The 22,759-nt window shown below is 33.5% G+C and overlaps 2 protein-coding genes across 2 annotated transcripts; both read left to right on the plus strand.

The window, feature by feature from the left end:
* The first annotated feature begins 1,060 nt into the window (after positions 1-1,060).
* On the plus strand, positions 1,061-2,536 carry LOC120159684 (rhoGEF domain-containing protein gxcI-like). The gene has a single exon (XM_039170250.1). It carries the CDS (start codon positions 1,121-1,123, stop codon positions 2,396-2,398), a length of 1,278 nt encoding a protein of 425 aa, XP_039026181.1. The 5' UTR covers positions 1,061-1,120; the 3' UTR covers positions 2,399-2,536.
* An 18,225-nt stretch (positions 2,537-20,761) lies between these two features.
* On the plus strand, positions 20,762-22,457 carry LOC120159698 (rhoGEF domain-containing protein gxcI-like). The gene has a single exon (XM_039170265.1). The coding sequence runs from the start codon at positions 21,042-21,044 to the stop codon at positions 22,317-22,319; it is 1,278 nt and encodes a 425-aa protein (XP_039026196.1). The 5' UTR covers positions 20,762-21,041; the 3' UTR covers positions 22,320-22,457.
* Positions 22,458-22,759: the final 302 nt, after the last annotated feature.

Below are 22,759 nucleotides of genomic sequence, written 5' to 3' on the forward strand. Positions count from 1 at the left end.
CCATTTTTTAATAGAAAATGACGAGTTTAAAACACAATAAATAGTCGGATGATCATTTTGTAACTTTTAGTAGTCGATGAACTCAACAACGCAACACCCTATAATCAAGAGTCTATTTTGTAACTTTTAATAGTCGGGAACTTAATAAAATAATATCTTTTTTTAGTTAGGGATCATTTGTATACTTTACCCTTATCTTTTATTAAATATTTTTCCCCTCTTATACCATTCTACTTCGACTACCATTTTTCTTCAATTTGTTTGCTTCAATGGCTAACACATTATTCCCCAAACAAAAGGGAATTATTTTAATATATATATTAAAATATAAAATATTTGATTGAATATGAAGTTTTTCTTCCTCTTAGAATAAATAATTTGTTTATTTGAATTAAATTAATTTAACTTTGATTATTACTTTAATATATTTATTAAATTGAGAAAATAATATTGATAAAATTATTTTATTTTATCATAACATATTTAAATTACACAACATGAATCAAACAATCGGGATATTGTTTTTCTTTAAAGGTTTTCAGTTTGAATATGATATTTACATATATTTATTATTAAATAATTAAAAATCTTTCGAATCGATGCTATTTTATAATCATCTAAATTAATAAAAAAACAGAAAAAGGTTATTTTTATCTTTTAAATATAAAAATAAAATTCAAAACCACAACTCAGATATACTTTGACTAGTTGCTTTCATCCAAAACCAAACATCTCTTTAGGGGGGGGGGGTGGAGATTGAACTTTGATTTTTCATCTCTTCTTCAGCCATTGATAATCCCTGAGCTTTTATGCTCTTTTTGCTCAAAGATAAAGCAAGCAAGCAAACCAGTGTCTTGGTTTTGCAGTTTAGAGCTCTAAAGACAGCATATTTATGGGTATTTTCCGATGATTTCTGAGATAGCGTTTCTTCCAGAAGATCTTACTCTTTCTTTTTCTCTCTTTCGATCGTATTACTATTACCTCATGCTTTAGCTTCGTGTTCAGTGCTTTGTTTTTTCCTTCTTAAATGACTCTGAGTATGGTGAAGTAAGCTAAAAAAATCTCTTGACCGAAACATTCTTTCTTCTTTTCTTTTACGTCTTCTCTTTTTCTTCTTCCCATGGATTCCGGTAATAGTGGTAGTTTGCAATCATCAAGTGGTGGCAGCGAAGAGTATGATTCACGCGTGGAGTCAATCTCAGCTTTTTTGAACCATAGCCCATTGAGCCATATCGGTCATGATCCTTTGGGTAACCAGACGCCGCCGCCGGTGCTACAGCAACCGCAGAGCCACTCTTCATCGACTATGTTCGACCCTTCATCATACTTAGATTATCATCCTTTATCAAGATCACTGCAACTTTCAGCAACAACGGGGAATCCGAGGTCGGTCCTTAATCTCGATGCGATTTGGTCAAAAAATCTAAGATCTGAGCCCAATTGCACTGACCTTAGTAGGTACATGACTGCGTCATCGGCGGCACTAATGACTCAACAACTGTTTGCCAACCAACAAGCACAGAGTAGAGCCACTTCTCCATTGTTGCAGGTCCCTCAAGGACCAGAAAGTTCGAACCAATGCTCGGTTTCCGCCACAAATAGCCAACCAAACAACAAGAGCAAGACGGTGCGTAATCCGAAGAAGAGAACCAGAGTTTCTAGGCGTGCAGCAACAACTGTTATGACCACAGATACCAGCAATTTCCGGGCCATGGTTCAAGAATTCACCGGGATCCCCGAGCCACCCTTCACCTTGTCACCTTTCCCGAGAGCCAGGCTCGATCTATTTGATCCACCTTCTTCCACTTTTAGATCAACCCATTTCGATCCTTCACCAGCTCCTCATTATCTTTTACGACCATTTTCTGAAAAAATCAGTCCTCCACCTCTTCTTAGCTCATCAATGGCTGACGCTATAGTTTCTAATCCAAGAACTAACAACAACAACAACAACAGAAACACTAGTTCTAGTTCAACTTCCATTAACTACCAACTACCGTTCGAGTTAGGCCATTTAAAGAAGACTCAGAATCTACTCAACATCAACATGCAAAACCCGATTCTTAACTTTCAACCTCTCCTTCAAACCCCTCAAAAATACCCACTTTCCGGTTCAAACATTCTCGGAACAAAGTCACGCGAGTCATTGGAATTCTCTCTCAAAATGGGTGCTTTAGAAGAGTTTGGATCGAGCCAAGGCCATGCCGATGCCAGCCTCGCCGACCTTCAAAACATGGTATCTTCACAAGAACATGATCAGAATCTCCTACGTTCCATGAATGGGAAAGTGAGCAACTTGTCGTCGTCTCCGTCGGATTTTCATGGGGATAAAGGGCCGGAACATGTGGGTTCCAGAAGTGAAGGTATGGTGGAATCATGGATATGTTCATCAGATTAGGAGTATCTAAATAATTTCATCAAAGAAAAAATAAGTTTTCAAAACTGAGAAAATCTGAACAAAGAATTCAAGGAAATGATGGTGAATATTTTTCACAATGATGCACGAAAGAGATGGAATCTTTCTTGTTGATTCCCATATTAACGATGAAATATTTTAAAAATTCAACCCTATTTTGTCTTCCTTTCTGATCTTTTAGGTTTAACCCTCTACTTTTAATTTGATTATATGGCTATTTAAATAATACTCTCTCGATTTCATATTAATTTTCCCATCGTATTATTGTTTTCATCATACTCAGATTATTATGGCATTCCTTATCTATGTTCTCTTTTTTTAAATGAAAATTGTCGTAACCGATTTTCGTCCGGGTACGAATTTTTTACTTGGTGGGTAAAGTGATGTGAATAAATAGTTTTTAAAATATTTTGGTAGTCACCATCGACCTTTTGGGTCAGGTAGGTTGAATACCTAAAAATCATCCTTTAAAAGAGTTTTTAAGAAAACATCGATTAAAAGATAAACTAGTCTGCGTTTTAACCAAAGATTCGTTTTTTAATAATAAAAAGGGATTCGTGGTCGGTTACGTTTAGGGAAGGATTAGCACCCCTACAACGCCCAAAATTGGTACTTTATTAATTATAAATTGTCTCTATTATCATAAATTTAAAAATTCAAAAGTATATTTAATTTATAATCCTATTATTTCAAAATTATAATTATGGAAAAAAATATTAATTTTTATATATTTATAAATAAAATATTTATTTATTTAGAAATATCAGAAAATGACTTCTAGGTGCCTTAAGACAGCTCTTTTCTTCGATATTAAAAAAAATGAAAAATTAATATATAATTTATAAAATATGATATTTATTTATTTAAAAATATCAGAAAATGGACATCCAGTTTTTTTAAGACTGTCCTTTCTTAATATTGAAAAATAAATAAATATTAAAACAGGATTAAAATAAGTTAAAAATAATTAAATAAGATTTTAATAAATAAAATAAATATTATAAATATATATATATTTATGACTAAATAATAATAGTAATAATAATTAAAAGTAAACATATAAAATTAACATATAACTAAACAATGAATAAAATTAAAACTATATATTTAAAATAAATAAAATTTGTAAATAAATAAATAAAAATTGAAAATAGTGACTAAATTATAACCTAATAGAATTAACTACCTAATTCATAATTAATTATTTAAAATTACAAGGATTAAACATGTTATTTTACTCATTTATTAATTTATGGACTAAAATAAAATTATATTAAATTCGAATGTCAAATTAAAATAAATTAAAACATGCTATTCAGATTAAAATATTAATTATTAAAATTAAAGGACTAAATATGTTATTTACCCTAAATATATATATATACAGATAAGGATTACAATAATATCAAATGAAAATATGAGACTAAATTAAAAAGATCAGAAAATAGTTCCAGTGACTAAATTGCAATGTTACAAATATATGGGGATTGCGGGTATAGTTTACCTATTTGGGAAATTACACATGTACCCTCCCCAAAATGACGTCGTTTGGGGAGGGTTTTAAATACCCAAACGGCCGGCCCTTATGGGCCATTTTTTTTCATTTCTTTCCTCTCTTTCTTTCTCTGAGAGAGAAAACTCTCTCTGTTCTCTCTAGACTCTCTCCCCGGAGAGAGAGCTGACCATCGGCTGGCAACCATGATCCGTCGCCAAGCACCGCCGCCGACCACCGTGAACGGCGGCCGGAATTTACAAAACCATACCAAATCAAAGCTTTTTTAACCCTAAAGCCAAATCTGGTATTCTTTTCTCCTAAAACCTCACAGTATTTCCTAGATCTAAAGATAATACCTTCGGTATTTTAACGGTTCGACGACGTTTTGGAGGGCTCCGATGGTCGTGGTAAGTTTCTCTCCTCTATCAGTTTATTTTTCGTTGTTGGTTTGTTGTTGGTGTTGGTTCTCAGTTTTGTGTTGTTTTTGCTCTCTGTATTTTTGTTGTTTTTGGTTCTCTGTCTCCTCCCTTTCTTTGTTGTAGGTGTGGTCGATGGCTTTTATAGCCATCGACGGTGTGGCTCTCGGACCAGTCCAAAGGGGGCACCTCGGTGAGTCATCAGACTATGGTGATGACTCACCATAGAGCAAGCGACGTAGAGGGGTAGTTGGGTCTTCTGGAGCATTCTGTTGAGGCGTCGTGGCAGAGTAGACCGTCGGCAGCATCTGGTTGGGTCACCTGGCAGTGGAGTGTCGGTAATGAGCGGCGGCTGTGGCTTCTGGAAGCTTGAGGCGGCGGCTGGAGCTAGGGTTTAGAAACCCTAGCTGAAACCCCAAATGTTTAGGGTTTCTATCTGGTCTGGGCCGATTCTGTTTTGTTTGTAACTGGGCCGTGATTTGGGCTTTGTAATAATATTTATTAATAATAAAATAAAATAATAATAATAATAATAATAATTATAATAATAATAATAATATAAATAATATTCAAATGAAAAAAAATGAGTATCTTCAGCTGCCCCTCTTTGCTTATTCTTGTGTTAACAAGAATAGAGCAAAGACGAAAAGATAATAAGTTTTTTTTCATTTGACTTCACTTGATTATGATGGAAATGTTGAACTAATTCTTCTTTGGGATTAGTTCTTCTCATTATGAACTTTTCCACTGGGGATGACAACTCATCTCCTTTTATGATGTAATCTAGCAAAGGTTGAACAAGCTCTTCTCATTGTGAACTTCTTCTTCTTCAGATGAATTCTTCTCATTATGAACTCCTTCTGGAAATGCTGATGATGATATATCTCCTTCTGTGATAGAGTCATGCAAAAGGTCGAACAAACTCTTCTCATTATGAACTTCTTCTTCCTTCTTCAGATGAGTTCTTCTCATTATGAACTTTCTCTGGAAACGTTGATACATCGAGTGATGAATTCAATCTAAAGGTTGAACAAATTCTTCTTATTATGAACTTCTTCTTTCTTCTTCAGATGAGTTCTTCTCATTATGAACTCGACCCGGTAATGCTGATCCATCGAATGATGAATTCAAGCAAAAAGTTGAACAAGTTCTTCTCATTATGAACTTCTTCTTCCTTCTTCAGATGAGTTCTTCTCATTATGAACTCGACCTGGTAATGTTGATCCATCGAATGATGAATTCAAGCGAAAAGTTGAACAAGTTCTTCTCATTATGAACTTCTTCTTCCTTCTTCAGATGAGTTATTCTCATTATGAACTCTTTCTGGAAATATTGATCCATTGCGATGGATTTGAATATTTGCTAAAATCTTTGAAATTCCTGTCAAATATTCAACATGGATAAAATGAATGAAAATGCTCCTATTTTGCAATGTCTAAATATGATGCATGAATGTTGATGCAATCTTCATTTGACTTCAAAATGGTGAACTCGATTTTCCTCCACTTCATCATTTATTGCCAGGGTCACCTCTGGATATCAGTGTAGCAACTTATGCTATCAAGCTTGCATTTCTGAAGAACCATCTGATCAACTTGTATCTTTATGCCTTCTTTGCTTCATGAAAATCTTAGAAGAATTGTTTCATTTGTGGAACTCTTGTCGTAGTTAGAACTATGACCTTGATGCCCCATTTTGTCTTGGATAAAACCAACTTTCTTTGCTTGGAGTTGTGCAGAAATCCGATAAAGCTTTCATCTTTGAAAAGAGAATCTGTCATCTTTAAAAAGGGAATATAGCCTCTTTGAAGAGTGTAGATGTAGATATGCCTGACTCAGCAGGGATTAATTAGGAGAGTAGAGTCTGTTCTGATTTGACTCTTGAAACACATCATAAGGAGAATTTATCTCAATTCATTTCATGTCTCCACATTTAGTTGGTTCTCGAACAAAGTAACTTGGACCATATCATGTCGAGATGATTAACCATAACCTATCGTTTAACTAGTTTCTTGTGTTTAAAATTTCAGCTCTCCATCTGCGGAAAGAAATCTTCATCATATATCATCTTATAATATTGAAGTTGAAGAAGACAAACTTCATCTTGGATAAAAAATGGAAACTATATGATCACAACATTGGTTCAACATCACAATAGCAGGTTCGTAAAACATTTGACAGCGCATTCATCCTTTCCTGTGGTTTCTGCTTAGATGTTCGTAAAACATTTGACAACACATTCATCCTTTCATGTGGCTTCTGCTCAGATTTCTCAATCATTGAAGCTCTTTGCATGGTGTTCAAAATTTTTGTATGATGTCAAAAGACCATTTGAGAACAAAACTCAGTGGGGATTCAAGTGTGATGTTAGTATAACCAAAAAGTTGGTCAAATTCGCAAGATAGGCTAGTGATGAATTGAATAAGAGATACCAATTGATCTCGATATTCTCTCAGGCAAGGGTAAGTGTGATATTGATCACATTTTCTTCCATAACAAGTGTTGTAGGAATTAGAAACACATCATCTATAGGAGCCATGTACAGAACGATATCCATGGAATTTTTGCCGCTGGGGATGAAACGCACATGATAAAACCAAAATAGATGAAAACTCAGTTCACCCTGGCTGGTAATAATAATCCCGGTAACAATGGAAATAAGAATAACATAAGTTGAGCCTCTTTATTTGTTCAATATCAACAAGTAAACAAACACTGATATGAAAAACAGCTTCGTGATCTCAACAACATGATTGAAACTAACTGTCAGGAATCTCAAAGAAATATTTCTAATCATCACCAATACAAAGAATGCAAAATTCAAGGTTGAGATCTTGAGGAACTGATCCCTGGATCGAGTAGTCTGCCTGGGTTTCTTTATCCATGCAATCATGATGTAGTTTATCAAAGAACACACTGTCATGTGACACATGGTTTAAGAAGATTGGGTATTTGAAATCATATTTGCTGAGTAGATATTTTTTCAACAACAACAAGATTCTAATGCAACTGCCTGATGAACGAAGCAATTATGTATGGTTAAATCGACTGTTACTGTTTCACCATTTTCATTCTTTATATCTTTCTGTCTCATTGGAAATATTTTCTTAAATCAATGATTTTTACACAGGATGATATGGGCCTTCAGCATGCCCCAACAATTGCTGATACGAACGTTCAAAATACATCAACATTCTTGATTCTGATTGAAATGGGCTTTCAGCATGCCCCTCTAGATTTGTCTGATTCACTCTCAATGTCTGTTTGACTGAAATGTCATGATCCCCACGAGGTCCAATTTTGACAATGAACTGTTGTAGGTATTTGTAACTTTATTCGTGCCCCAAATCTATTTATCTTGAATATTCTCATTCTGGTGTTACTAAACAGTAGTATTGTCAAGTAACTGGAGAAATTCTCTTCATGTTGTCACAAACTTAAGAAGTACTCAATCATTATGACATAAACGTCTGAGATATGTGTCTTCTGAATGAGGTGACCTTTTTATGTATCTGGAGAGATTTAGTCAGACAGAGTAATATAAATAGCTTGGTGATCCGTTCCAGGCTGACACAGTGGCTTATCATCTTTCAGTGAAAGCCATCTCTGAAATATACTTTTCTGTGGGAGATAAACCAATTTATGTGAACAGTAATTTGGTGCAATAGCAAGACTACATATACAGTGGTACAAGCTCTTGAAAAATCCACACCCATGCAACATGTTGATTCTGATAACAACTCATCTGATTATGAAACGATCTTTCAGGATGATTTCACAGATATTGATAGTTCTTTCTGATACCGAGGAAATCCTGAATTCTGGTTCTGATGAGGAGAATAAACTGTTATACTTGACAAAAAATGGGATTCTCAGAGGCTGAGGCTTCAATAGCCATGGAGAGATGTGGTCCGGATTCATCAATTGCAAAGTTGACAGATTTTATATGTGCTGCTCAAATGGCTAAGGCTACTGACGCACTTCTTATGGTAGAAGATAGGAAGTCATTATGCAATGATCCCAATTACAAGCAAAGGCGAAACTTGGGCTATGATTTTTGAAAAGGAAGAAGCAGAGGAAGCTTGAAAAGAAGCTTCTTAATGAAGACGATCATGCAGTTCATCTTTTAATTCCAATGATTGGTTCTGGGGTTCCTACCGAACCAGATCAGATAACTCAAAGAATACTTCCAGAAGATGCTATTGGGTCTTCTTATTTCTACTATGAGCAAATTCATCTTTCAAATCTAATGATTGGTTTTAGGGTTTATACCAAACCAGATCAGATAACTCAAAGAACACTTCTAGAAGATGCTACTGGGTCTTTTTATTTCTATTATGAGCAAATTTATCTTTCAAATCCAATGATTGGTTTTGGGGTTCATACCAAACCAGATCAGATAACTCAAAGAACACTTCCATAAGATGCTATTGGGTCTTCTTATTTCTACTATGAGCAAATTTATCTTTCAAATCCAATGATTGGTTTTGAGGTTCATACCAAACCAAATCAGATCACTCAAAGAACACTTCCAGAAGATGCTATTGGGTCTTCTTATTTCTACTATGAGCAAATTCATCTTTCAAATCCAATGATTGGTTTTGGGGTTTATACCAAACCAGATCAGATAACTCAAAGAACACTTTCAGAAGATGCTATTGGGGCTCCTTATTTCTACTACGAGAACATGACACTTGCTACAGTTAATGTTTGGACTGGAATATCACAGTACTTATTCGATGTAGAGCCAAAATTTGTAGATTCGAAGCATTTTCATGCTACTACACTTAAAAGGGAATATATTTATAATCTGCCAATTGAGAACAAATTTTCTCTTATCTTGTTTTCTCCACGCACTATACGTGATATTTTTCCATTGAAAAAGAAATGATGGCCTTCCTGGGATCCAAGAACAAAGTTGAACTGTTTACAAACATGTACAGGAAGTGCCAAATTGACAGAAAGGATCTGTAAGGCTCTTGAAGCTTATGGCGATGAGCTACCTTCGAGTGTCCAGAAGTATGTTCTTGATGAGTGCTGAAAATGGAATCTAGTATGGGTTGAAAGGAATAAAGTTATTCCACTTGAATCTGATGAGGTGAAAATACTTCTAGGTTTCCCTAAAAACTATACACGATGATCTGTATAGAGACATGTTCCATGGTGGCATCAATGTCCTGTCTCTTTTCTCTGGGATCAATGATGCATAAGTTGCCTTTTACTGTCTTGGCATACTTTTGAAAACAGATGTGCAAGAACTGAATGATGATCGGTTGGAGTAATTGATGAGTAGATTTGTCGAATTCGACCTTGTTGTTAGTGGCATCCAGCGTAACAACCTTACTGGAAGAAATAAGCATCATCATGATAAACTAGAAGATTTTTGTTGGTGCATTTTCTTACAATGACTGCTACGACAACTGTCTCTTCTGCTGCTCCAATATATCCCACTCTTTTCGAATTATGGAACGGTTTATTTGACAGTAAAACTGGTCATCTTCAACTTTTGGAATCCTGTAACCAATGTTACCCTATATAAAAGGCCTATAAGGGTAGATTCTGTTCCAATGTCTAATTCTGTGCCATAAGTCCTCAAATTCAAATTCAACAATTTTCTGAAAGACATAATGGATATAATCCTGACAAGAAAAATAATCGGCATGGAAGAGGTAGCAATTATGCATCAAGACTTGAACCAGTATCACAGTATAACCAGAGTGCAGATGGTGGACTTATTCATTCCCATAATATACCTTAATGGGACTTATAACTCTGTGATGTAATCTTCTAGAGAACAAGGATTGATGACTGGGGAAAATAATTTGTCTGGTGATGCTTATTGCCCTCAGCATGAGATAAACGATAATCTTTCTTGATGAGCTACTAATAATGTCATATGAGAGTGTCACAAGTTCAATTCTCCAGACTTTCTGGCTTTTTGGACCACTTGCCTTCAAAAATGTGAAGTGCTTCATTATTCTGGCCTCGTTCATTCTTTTTCTACAACAGAGGTAGAATAAGTAACAGTTGCTTCAAGGACCTTCTTCATTTGAGACTGTCCTGTTTGAAAATGTTTTTTTCTCCTTTCTTTTATGAAAGAATTTTGCAAAGTATTGCCTATCATAGGTTCACAATAAAATCAAATCATAAGCATGAATTCAAAGAATATCCAAAGAATCAACAACTCTGTAATGTTTGAGAATTATAATTTTTTGACAAGTATCAAGATTTGGTTTGGTTTCAGGATGGCCTTCCTATTTTCTATGGTTACATCTATTTAAGATGTCACTCATCTCTCGCTCTTTGTGAACTTTGTCACATGTCTCACTTTGAGGACTTGGTATTTTAACCGGATGCGTACAAAATGACGCAACTAGGATTGCCAATCACTAGACCTTCTAGAATCCTTCCATTTCAATTCTCTGGAATCTTTCATTTAGACTCATCTAATCAAAGTAGTGCAAAAATATCGGTCTAAAAATGAAATTTCTGAGTGCTTGTGTGAAGTTGACTATAACAGGTGTTTCGTAACTCCCTTAGTCCATTTGTTAACACATTTGCCACTTTGGCTAGCTGAATTCAACTTTATTGTAATAATATAATCACATTTATCAGGTTAATTGAAACTTATCCATAAAGCCAGGGCTATTAACCAATTGATCTAGAGGGACAGCTTTATTATATATAATAATATAATGGGTTGGCTGAATATTATCCATAAAGTCGGGGCGATTAACCATTTGCTCTAGTGGGACAACTCAAGCTTTATTGTATATAATAATATAACATGGCTATCCAAATCCAATTTCTTAAGCTTGTTAAGAATAATCTGTTATAGTCTAGGTGTTTTGGTGGAATTCAGAAAATCTCTTTGTTAGAGTTCAATTCTCAAGCAACTGACTTAAACTAGATTTACCTATTTGTAAAAATTATGTTCACAATCGAATGTCATCAATAGAAAAATACTCTAGTCAGTTTTGTAATGTAATACACCAATGATGCCCCATGTTGTATGCTCCTATATATAAATACCAAGCCTTTTTGTAATTCCTTTCAATAGGAGTAGGCTATCTCATATTTGTAATAGGATAGTGTTTGGGTGTATTTCTTCTGAGGTAAGGTTAATGGTCCTTGTTTTTCTGGTTTTCAATCCTGATATTTTGTCAAAGATTATAACTCTAATCATGAAGAGCTTTTTAATCCAGTTGATATTCAAAGAACTGCAAGATTGCAAAATTGACTGAATGCTCATAACCTTAATAAGCAACACAAATTTATTTATTGCACAAAAGGCGGAGAAATTAAAAAAAACAAGTTTAAACAGGATGCTGAAAAAAGTACTACAGTGGTAGATAACAACTTCCACTTGTTTATTTAGCCTACCCCATCATTCCAATAATGTTGGGTGTGTAATTGGCCTAAGATTTTTCTCATTTGCCCCCCCCCATTTCTTGATTATCTTTTGTGTCAACTTCTTTAGGTAAGCCTTCAGATACATAACTCTTTACTTTATTCTGAGCAGTCTCCATCATCATCTTTTTCTTCTCTGGCTGGTAATTGAGCTCATTTTTGGATTCAGAACAACTTTTACTAAAGATGACAGCCTTGTCCTGATTCTGAAAACATATTGTGGTTGTAATTGGAGTAATATTCACCAGACTCTTTGTATCCAGACTCTTTTCACTAGTCTTTAGAAAATCTGATACATGCGTTTGAGGTTTATTCAGATTTTCATCTTTCCCATTCATTCTTAAACCTGTGGGCCAGTCTCGAATTACCTCTCCTTTTACTTTTTTATCATTTATAATCAGAGGAGTATTGAAAGTTGAACGTTTTATTTTTGGCTCAAGTACTTTATTTTCTTCTTCCTCTACAGCATGTACTTCACTTGTTTTGATACTATTAACTCTACTTTGGGGTTTGATTCTCGATTGTTTAACCAAAATAGAATGATCATCCACTTCTATGATTCCCTAAACCAAAAGGTCTTGAACTCGTCGTTTGAAGCGACCACAATTCTCAATAGAGTATCCTCGGGCTCCAGCATGATAATCACAATAGAGTTTCTCATTATACCAACTCGGGTATGGAAGCCACAAAGGCTTAGCTTGACATGGAGTAATAATCTGGGCTTTGAGTAACTCAAGATATAACTTGCTGCACGAAATTGAAGGAAACTTGGGTAGAATTTCCCTTGACATCATTGTCTCCTTACAATTGCTTACTTTGCTTTCTTGAAGACCATGTGAATGATGATCAAAATGTTTGCTTTGAATGTTTGACTCTTGAACATCATGAGACGGATAATAATTCAAAAATTTCTCTTTCTCGACCAGTTTTTAGCTTTTTAGAATCTTAGGTTTCCCATCTTCAAAACATAGCAATCCTTCTGTTATAAGATCTTGGACCTTTAAATTCACAATCCTACAATTCTCCGTAGAGTGGCTAAACTCTCCAGAATGATAATTGCATGAATTCTTGACACCTTGCCAATCTGGACGCAAATAAGTATTAGGCCTTGGAGCAATTGGTGTTATGAGGTCATTTTCAAAAAGAAATGGTAATAAATATGAATATGAGATTGGAATTGGAATGAGAGGTATCATTTTCTTTTTGCCTTTCTTAGCTTTCTTCAATGGCTTTTGAACCTCTTCTATGCTTCGCTTTAGCTTGATCTTTGTTGCCTTTTCTGGGAGCTTTATTGGATTTTCACATCTCTTGACGAGTTCTTGGTCATTTGTTTCTATTGTATCAGCTACATCATTCATAATCCCATTCAAATCTTTCATAACAGGATCCTCTAACGGTTTCTTTCCATGGATTACAATATTCATCAGGTCCATCAATTTGGTCAGTTGTTCTTTTGAATCATTCTGGAATTTTTTCACTTGATCAATCATCTTTTGTTGTGTCTCGATAAATTGCTCTTGTAGTTTCTCAATTTTACCAACCCTTGCTAAAATCTCATTCATGGCTATTATCCTTCTTTAGGAAGACCAAGTTAACTCCACTTTGATTATGTCATAGAATTCTCCACGAATTATTCCACGTTGTCATGATTGAATGTATGTAAAATAGTTTGAAATAAAATGTAATTATGGAAATATGCAAATGTAAATACAAACGTAAAAATGCAAATGTAAATGCAAATGTAAATATATGAATGTAACAATAAAAATGCAAATTGTATAGTACAAAAACAAATATAAGAGTATAAATGCACAATGAAAAATGCAAAGATGCAAAATGCAAATGCATGTATGAAAAAGGTGTTTACTCAAGAGTGATCATCTTAGAACAGATTTCATTGAACACAAAAGTTTTGATACATCAAACAAAACTTTACATATAGGGATATCTTTCACTTCTAACTTCTCCAAAGCCCAGTTAGCTTCCATTGAGTTTTCAATCTGCTTCATCTCCTTGTAAAGTCAGCTAAATCTATCATTTAAGAACCATATTGCTTGTCTGGACTGCAACTTCTTCCATGACATTCTATTTCATCTTCTGTGTCATTTCTCGGAGTTGCTCATTTTCCTTTGTAAGAGAACCTTTATGTCCAAGAAGTTCTTGAACAAGATCCTTATATATGTTGCAACTCTTTTTCAGCTTGGTGACCCCTGTTATCCACTATTCTGGGTACTTCCTAGGCTAGTATTTTGAAAGGCTTGACTGATCTTCTGAAAATCTTCCTGCATGGTTTTCATTTATATGCTCAATTTCTTGTTTTGGTCGTTCAAGTCCTTCAAATAACATGCTTGAGCTTCATAAAAACCTCCTCCACTCTGAATGCCCTGACTGATGCTCTTACCATAGACTGTTTTTGGTATCAATCTGGCAGAATCTTTGTGGAGTACTTTTGGTGTTAATATAACAGGATCTCTGTGTGCATTGCTCATTTCTATCATCAGAGTTTCTTCAGGATGTCTTTCCTTGGACGCATCATATTTTGTTTGATCATAAAACTTTTTGTCCATTTACGATTTCTTTTCAATTTGATGAACAGTCTTTCAAGTCAACACCTTTTGATTATGCCATGATCATGCAATGCAAACAAAAGAATTCAAATATAAACAAGTTTAGAGCAAACAATATGATGAGAAAGGAAAATAAATTGGTTAGTACCAATTAATAGAAATGAAAATTCTATCTATCAATGTATAAATCTTAACCTCGTGCTTTCTAGTTCCATGCTTTGTTTGGAAAATTTAACCTAACTGCATGATTTCTAGTTCGCATGCATTTATTCAGGAAATAGAAAAGGAAATAAAAGCTAGAGCTTATTTCTCTTTTGTGTATACCTACTGACAAAATTTCGGCATGGTTTCAGATCGAGAGTGTTTCTAGGGTTTATTATATGCAGGTTTTCAGTTCTAGGTGTAAAGGTACCCGAATTGTCCTTGTTAGTGCCCTCTTGGGCTGTTAACCCTCAATCCTAGTCCATCACAGACTAAAGTGGATTGAGTTCAATTCGAGGGGATACACTTCTCTATGCTTGACAAGGAGAATAAATTCTCACGAAGACATAGAGCATATGAACCCCGAAAGTTACTTGCTAGGTCTGACACGGAGAATAAATTCTCACGAAGACGTCGCTTTCACTCCTACATAAAAGGGACAAACTCAATTATAGAGCTTTATGTTATGCAATACAAGTGTTGTGTGTAAGGAGAAATGTTAAAACCTCTAACAGACAAATAAAATAATTAATACCTGAATAAAATAAAATAAAAAATATTAATAAAATAATATAAAAATAATAAGTAATAAAAAATTTGAAAGAAAAGAATTAAAAATTAAATAAATGAATTTTTAATTTCTAATTAATAGAGACAATTTATAATTAATTTTAAAGTTTGACGTCCCCAGCGGAGTCGCCAAGCTGTCGCAACCGGTTTTCGTCCGGGCACGAATTTTTTACTTGGTGGGTAAAGTGATGTGAATAAATGTTTTTTAAAATATTTTGGGAGTCGCCATCGACCTTTTGGGTCAGGTAGTTCGAATACCTAAAAATCATCATTTAAAAGAGTTTTTAAGAAAACATCGATTAAAAGATAAACTGGTATGTGTTTTAACCAAAGATTTGTTTTTTAATAATAAAAAGGGATTCGTGGTCGGTTACGTTTAAGGAAGGATTAGCACCCCTACAACGCCCAAAGTTGGTACTTTATTAATTATAAATTGTCTCTATTATCATAAATTTAAAAATTCAAAAGTATATTTAATTTATAATCCTATTATTTCAAAATTATAATTATGGAAAAAAATATTAATTTATATATATTTATAAATAAAATATTTATTTATTTAGAAATATCAGAAAAGGACTTCTAGGTGCCTTAAGACGGCTCTTTTCTTCGATATTAAAAAATAAATAAATAAAAAATTAATATATAATTTATAAAATAGGATATTTATTTATTTAAAAATATCAAAAAATAGACATCCAGTTGTTTTAAGACTGTCCTTTCTTAATATTGAAAAATAAATAAATATTAAAACAGGATTAAAATAAGTTAAAAATAATTAAATAAGATTTTAATAAATAAAATAAATATTATAAATATATATATTTATGACTAAATAATAATAGTAATAATAATTAAAAGTAAACATATAAAATTAACATATAACTAAACAATGAATAAAATTAAAACTATATATTTAAAATAAATAAAATTTGTAAAAAAATAAATAAAAATTGAAAATAGTGACTAAATTATAACCTAATAGAATTAACTACCTAATTCATAATTAATTATTTAAAATTACAAGGATTAAACATGTTGTTTTACTCATTTATTAATTTATGGACTAAAATAAAATTATATTAAATTCAAATGTCAAATTAAAATAAATTAAAACATGCTATTCAGATTAAAATATTAATTATTAAAATTAAAGGACTAAATCTGTTATTTACCCTACATATATATATATATACAGATAAGGATTAAAATAATATCAAATGAAAATATGAGACTAAATTAAAAAGATCAGAAAATAGTTCCAATGACTAAATTGCAATATTACAAATATATGGGGATTACGGGTATAGTTTACCTATTTGGGAAATTACACATGTACCCTCCCCAAAACGACGTCGTTTGGGGAGGGTTTTAAATACCCAAACGACCGGCCCTTATGGGCGATTTTTTTTCATTTCTTTCCTCTCTTTCTTTCTCTGAGAGAGAAAACTCTCTCTGTTCTCTCTAGACTTCTCCCCGGAGAGAGAGCTGACCACCGGCCAGCAGCCATGATCCGTCGCCAAGCACCGCCGCCGGCCACCGTGAACGGCGGCCGGAATTTACAAAACCATACCAAATCAAAGCTCTTTTAACCCTAAAGCCAAATCTGGTATTCTTTTCTCCTAAAACCTCATAGTATTTCCTAGATCTAAAGATAATACCTTCGGTATTTTAACGGTTCGACGACGTTTTGGAGGCCTCCGATGGTCGTGGTAAGTTTCTCTCCTCTCTCAGTTTATTTTTCATTGTTGGTTTGTTGTTGGTGTTGGTTCTCGGTTTTGTGTTGTTTTTGCTCTCTGTCTTTTTGTTGTTTTTGGTTCTCTGTCTCCTCCCTTTCTTTGTTGTAGGTGTGGTCGATGGCTTTTATAGCCATCGACGGTGTGGCTCTCGGACCAGTCCAAAGGGGGTACCTCGGTGAGTCATCAGACTATGGTGATGACTCGCCATAGAGCAAGCGACGTTGAGGGGTAGTTGGGTCTTCTGGAGCCTTCTGTTGAGGCGTCGTCGCAGAGTAGACCGTCGGCAGCATCTGGTTGGGTCACCTGGCAGTGGAGTGTCGGCAATGAGCGGCGGCTGAGGCTTCTGGAAGCTTGAGGCGGTGGCTGGAGCTAGGGTTTAGAAACCCTAGCTAAAACCCCAAATGTTTAGGGTTTCTATCTGGTCTGGGCCGGTTCTGTTTTGTTTGTAATTGGGCCGTGATTTGGGCTTTGTAATAATATTTATTAATAATAAAATAAAATAATAATAATAATAATTATAATAATAATAATAATATTCAAATGAAAAAAATGAGTATCTTCAAAAATCATCTTTAATACAATGTTTTTCTGAAATAAAAGAATCAACGAATTAATCATAATCTTTTATTAATATCAATATAACAAGTAGTATATGGTACTAATTAGCATTGTGTCTTCTATTACTTTTTTCCGTTTTATTTTTAATTAAAAACAAAAACAAAAAATAAGGGTATAAAATATCGAAAAATAGGAATTTTTGAGATACATAAAAAGGCATAATATAAAAAAATACATATGACGCTTAATCATATAGTTGTTTGATATCGTTTAAGCAAGATCTTGAGTTCGAATCCTTGTGTATGCAAAAAATCCTTGTTGTGAGACTCATCCATCAAAGTTAGATGTGCTACGAGGGTCGGTCCAGATTAATGAAGGTGAAACCTTGGAATCGATAGGGCAAAAAAAAATCGCTTTGGTCCTTATTTTTTTGAGTATTTTGACCCTTAATGTTTTGTTTTGAGACAAAAATATCCTTTTATGGATGGAACTATCACTTAACAAATTAATAATACTTCAAAATTATGATTTTTTATCCTAAAATAAAACTTTGAGAGTCAAAATACTCAAAAAAATAATAAAGGTCAATGTGAGCCTTTTTATCTTAAAATAAAATATTTAGAGTCAAATCACCTCAAAAATAATAATTAAAATAATATTTTGATAAATATCGAAGGCAAATTTTTACATTACATCTAAAAGGAAAAAAGACAGAAATATATATAATTTGGGGTTTGAAACGGATGGGTACTGTAAGGATGAGAATATGAATGTAAATGGAACAACAAACCCATGAAAATCTGTGTTCTGTCTTTGTGAAATCCTTTTGGTTTTAGTTTCTGTGAACATAGTTATGTGAACTTAGTTATGTGAGAAAATAAAGGAAGACAAATTAAACCCTATTATATTTGCCCTAACAATTCATTGTAAAGAAACCCTATTGAATTTTAAAAAATAAAATATTAGAGAGAGAGTATTTTGAAATTATTTTCATTTTTCTTTAAAAATCAATTTATATAATGGCCTGGAGTGACTAGCGGCGAGATTTGGGGAATCGTTACCCGCCGAAACATCAGTTTTAAAGTCGCAACAAATCTCTCCTTCCTCTTTGCTGATCGATTTATACGGCTAAATAACATGTTATAAAAAATGTTAATATTTTTTTAATATTTTTGATAAATATTAATTAAAATATTATTTTTTTATAAAAAATGTTAATATTGAGTTCTACTGGAAATTAGTTAGTGAAATTAAAATTTCCGGTAAAAAAATAATGTTTTAAGTATCACTTTACCGGAAATGTTAGAAAAATATTAAAATTTTCAGTAGGATATTTCATTGACCGTATATTAAGACTTTCGTATTTAATTTGTTACATCGAAACATCAAAATGTTTTCAACAAAATGCACAAACTATACTCTAAGTTAACTTTAGGTGCCTAAAGAATTTTTCGTTAAAATAGGTGCATAACATTTTCAATGTTATATTTTTAAGTGCATTTGCAGTAATGGTCGTTAAAAAACCATTCAGTGAAACGTGTCATTTTATATTTTTTGAATTTTTATTTTTTAAAAAACTTAATAATATTATTATTTTTAAACCATAATTCTCTAAAATTACAAAAGAAACTTGCAACCCTAAAATCTCTAATTTTATCCCCATTACTAGTTGTCGTCGGTCATCATCGGTAGCTTTTGTCATCGTCGAACAACCACTCACATGTTGTCGGACCTCCATTGCTAACCATCCCTCTTGTTGTCGTCTCAATCCCCTTAAATCCATAAATCAAACTTAAATCCCTATACATAATACTCAAATCTCAAACCCTAATCTCAAATTTATTATTATCACCTTAAATTAACTTTAGAGATTTATGAGGACGATAGAGGGGTGATTTGAATGCAACTAGGGAAGGGGGAGAATTTTTGCGTTGGCGGGAAGAAATAATTTTTTCCCTTAAACAAATATTTTTTAAATAATATTTTAACTTTTTAAGAATATATAATTTTATATTCTTAAAAAATATATAAACGCGACAAATGTCAAATAATGGTCGTTACAGCTTAGGCACCAAAAAATATAACGTCGAAAACATTAGACACATATTCTTAGCGAAAAATTCTTTATGCACCTAAAGTTAACTTGAGATATAGTTTGGGAACTTATTTTTTTATTAAACCAAAATATAAACATGACATGGGTCACTTAACGACTTTTTTTAATGACTATTACTGCGTAGGCACCTAAAAGTGTAATGTTGAAAACATTTGGCACATATTCTTAGTGAAAAATTCTTTAAGCACCTAAAGTTAACTTAAGATATAGTTTGAGCACATATTTCTGCATTAAGCCAAAATATAAACATGACATGAGTCACTTAACGACTTTTTTAAGGACTGTTACTACGTAGGCACCTAAAAGTGTAATGAAGAAAACATTAGGCACCTAAAAGTGTAATAGAAAAAACCTTATACACATATTTTTAACGAAAAATACTTTAGGTACCTAAAGTTAACTTAGGATATAGTTTGAGCACTTATTTTTGCATCGAACCATTTTTTTAATAGAAAATGACGAGTTTAAAACACAATAAATAGTCGGATGATCATTTTGTAACTTTTAGTAGTCGATGAACTTAACAAAGCAACACCCTATAATCAAGAGTCTATTTTGTAACTTTTAATAGTCGGGAATTTAATAAAATAATATCTTTTTTTAGTTGGGGATCATTTGTATACTTTACCCTTATCTTTTATTAAATATTTTTCCCCTCTTATACCATTCTACTTCGACTACCATTTTTCTTCAATTTGTTTGCTTCAATGGCTACCACATTATTCCCCAAACAAAAGGGAATTGTTTTAATATATATATATATATTAAAATATAAAATATTTGATTGAATATGAAGTTTTTCTTCCTCTTAGAATAAATAATTTGTTTATTTGAATTAAATTAATTTAACTTTGATTATTACTTTAATATATTTATTAAATTGAGAAAATAATATTGATAAAATTATTTTATTTTCTCATAACATATTTAAATTACACAATATGAATCAAACAATCGGGATATTGTTTTTCTTTAAAGGTTTTTAGTTTGAGTATGATATTTACATATATTTATTATTAAATAATCTTTCGAATCGATGCTATTTTATAATCATCTAAATTAATAAAAAAATCAGAAAAACGTTATTTTTATCTTTTAAATATAAAAATAAAATTCAAAACCACAACTCAGATATACTTTGACTAGTTGCTTTCATCCAAAACCAAACATCTCTTTAGGGGGGGGGGAGATTGAACTTTGATTTTTCATCTCTTCTTCAGCCATTGATAATCCCTGAGCTTTTATGCTCTTTTTGCTCAAAGATAAAGCAAGCAAGCAAACCAGTGTCTTGGTTTTGCAGTTTAGAGCTCTAAAGACAGCATATTTATGGGTATTTTCCGATGATTTCTGAGATAGCGTTTCTTCCAGAAGATCTTACTCTTTTTTTTTCTCTCTTTCGATCGTATTACTATTACCTCATGCTTTAGCTACGTGTTCTGTGCTTTGTTTTTTCCTTCTTAAATGACTCTGAGTATGGTGAAGTAAGCTAAAAAAATCTCTTGACCGAAACATTCTTTCTTCTTTTCTTTTACGTCTTCTCTTTTTCTTCTTCCCATGGATTCCGGTAATAGTGGTAGTTTGCAATCATCAAGTGGTGGCAGCGAAGAGTATGATTCACGCGTGGAGTCAATCTCAGCTTTTTTGAACCATAGCCCATTGAGCCATATCGGTCATGATCCTTTGGGTAACCAGACGCCGCCGCCGGTGCTACAGCAACCGCAGAGCCACTCTTCATCGACTATGTTCGACCCTTCATCATACTTAGATTATCATCCTTTATCAAGATCACTGCAACTTTCAGCAACAACGGGGAATCCGAGGTCGGTCCTTAATCTCGATGCGATTTGGTCAAAAGATCTAAGATCTGAGCCCAATTGCACTGACCTTAGTAGGTACATGACTGCGTCATCGGCGGCACTAATGACTCAACAACTGTTTGCCAACCAACAAGCACAGAGTAGAGCCACTTCTCCATTGTTGCAGGTCCCTCAAGGACCAGAAAGTTCGAACCAATGCTCGGTTTCCGCCACAAATAGCCAACCAAACAACAAGAGCAAGACGGTGCGTAATCCGAAGAAGAGAACCAGAGTTTCTAGGCGTGCAGCAACAACTGTTATGATCACAGATACCAGCAATTTCCGGGCCATGGTTCAAGAATTCACCGGGATCCCCGAGCCACCCTTCACCTTCTCACCTTTCCCGAGAGCCAGGCTCGATCTATTTGATCCACCTTCTTCCACTTTTAGATCAACCCATTTCGATCCTTCACCAGCTCCTCATTATCTTTTACGACCATTTTCTGAAAAAATCAGTCCTCCACCTCTTCTTAGCTCATCAATGGCTGACGCTATAGTTTCTAATCCAAGAACTAACAACAACAACAACAACAGAAACACTAGTTCTAGTTCAACTTCCATTAACTACCAACTACCGTTCGAGTTAGGCCATTTAAAGAAGACTCAGAATCTACTCAACATCAACATGCAAAACCCGATTCTTAACTTTCAACCTCTCCTTCAAACCCCTCAAAAATACTCACTTTCCGGTTCAAACATTCTCGGAACAAAGTCACGCGAGTCATTGGAATTCTCTCTCAAAATGGGTGCTTTAGAAGAGTTTGGATCGAGCCAAGGCCATGCCGATGCCAGCCTCGCCGACCTTCAAAACATGGTATCTTCACAAGAACATGATCAGAATCTCCTACGTTCCATGAATGGGAAAGTGAGCAACTTGTCGTCGTCTCCGTCGGATTTTCATGGGGATAAAGGGCCGGAACATGTGGGTTCCAGAAGTGAAGGTATGGTGGAATCATGGATATGTTCATCAGATTAGGAGTATCTAAATAATTTCATCAAAGAAAAAAAAAGTTTTCAAAACTGAGAAAATCTGAACAAAGAATTCAAGGAAATGATGGTGAATATTTTTCACAATGATGCACGAAAGAGATGGAATCTTTCTTGTTGATTCCCATATTAACGATGAAATATTTTAAAAATTCAACCCTATTTTGTCTTCCTTTCTGATCTTTTAGGTTTAACCCTCTACTTTTAATTTGATTATATGGCTATGTAAATAATACTCTCTCGATTTCATATTAATTTTCCCATCGTATTATTGTTTTCATCATACTCAGATTATTATGGCATTCCTTATCTATATTCTCTTATTTAAATGAAAATCATGTTTAATACAATGTTTTTCTGAAATAAAAGAATCAACGAATTAATCATAATCTTTTATTAATATCAATATAACAAGTAGTATATGGTACT

This window comes from Hibiscus syriacus, unplaced genomic scaffold (genome assembly GCF_006381635.1).
Source record: "Hibiscus syriacus cultivar Baekdansim isolate YM2019G1 unplaced genomic scaffold, ASM638163v2 tig00111372_pilon, whole genome shotgun sequence".
NCBI classification, from domain to species: domain Eukaryota; kingdom Viridiplantae; phylum Streptophyta; class Magnoliopsida; order Malvales; family Malvaceae; genus Hibiscus; species Hibiscus syriacus.

What these genes read in the sequence shown, in the direction of transcription:
- LOC120159698 (XM_039170265.1), top strand. Translation starts at nt 21,042, where the DNA reads ATGGATTCCGGTAATAGTGGTAGTTTGCAATCATCAAGTGGTGGCAGC.
- LOC120159684 (XM_039170250.1), top strand. Translation starts at nt 1,121, where the DNA reads ATGGATTCCGGTAATAGTGGTAGTTTGCAATCATCAAGTGGTGGCAGC.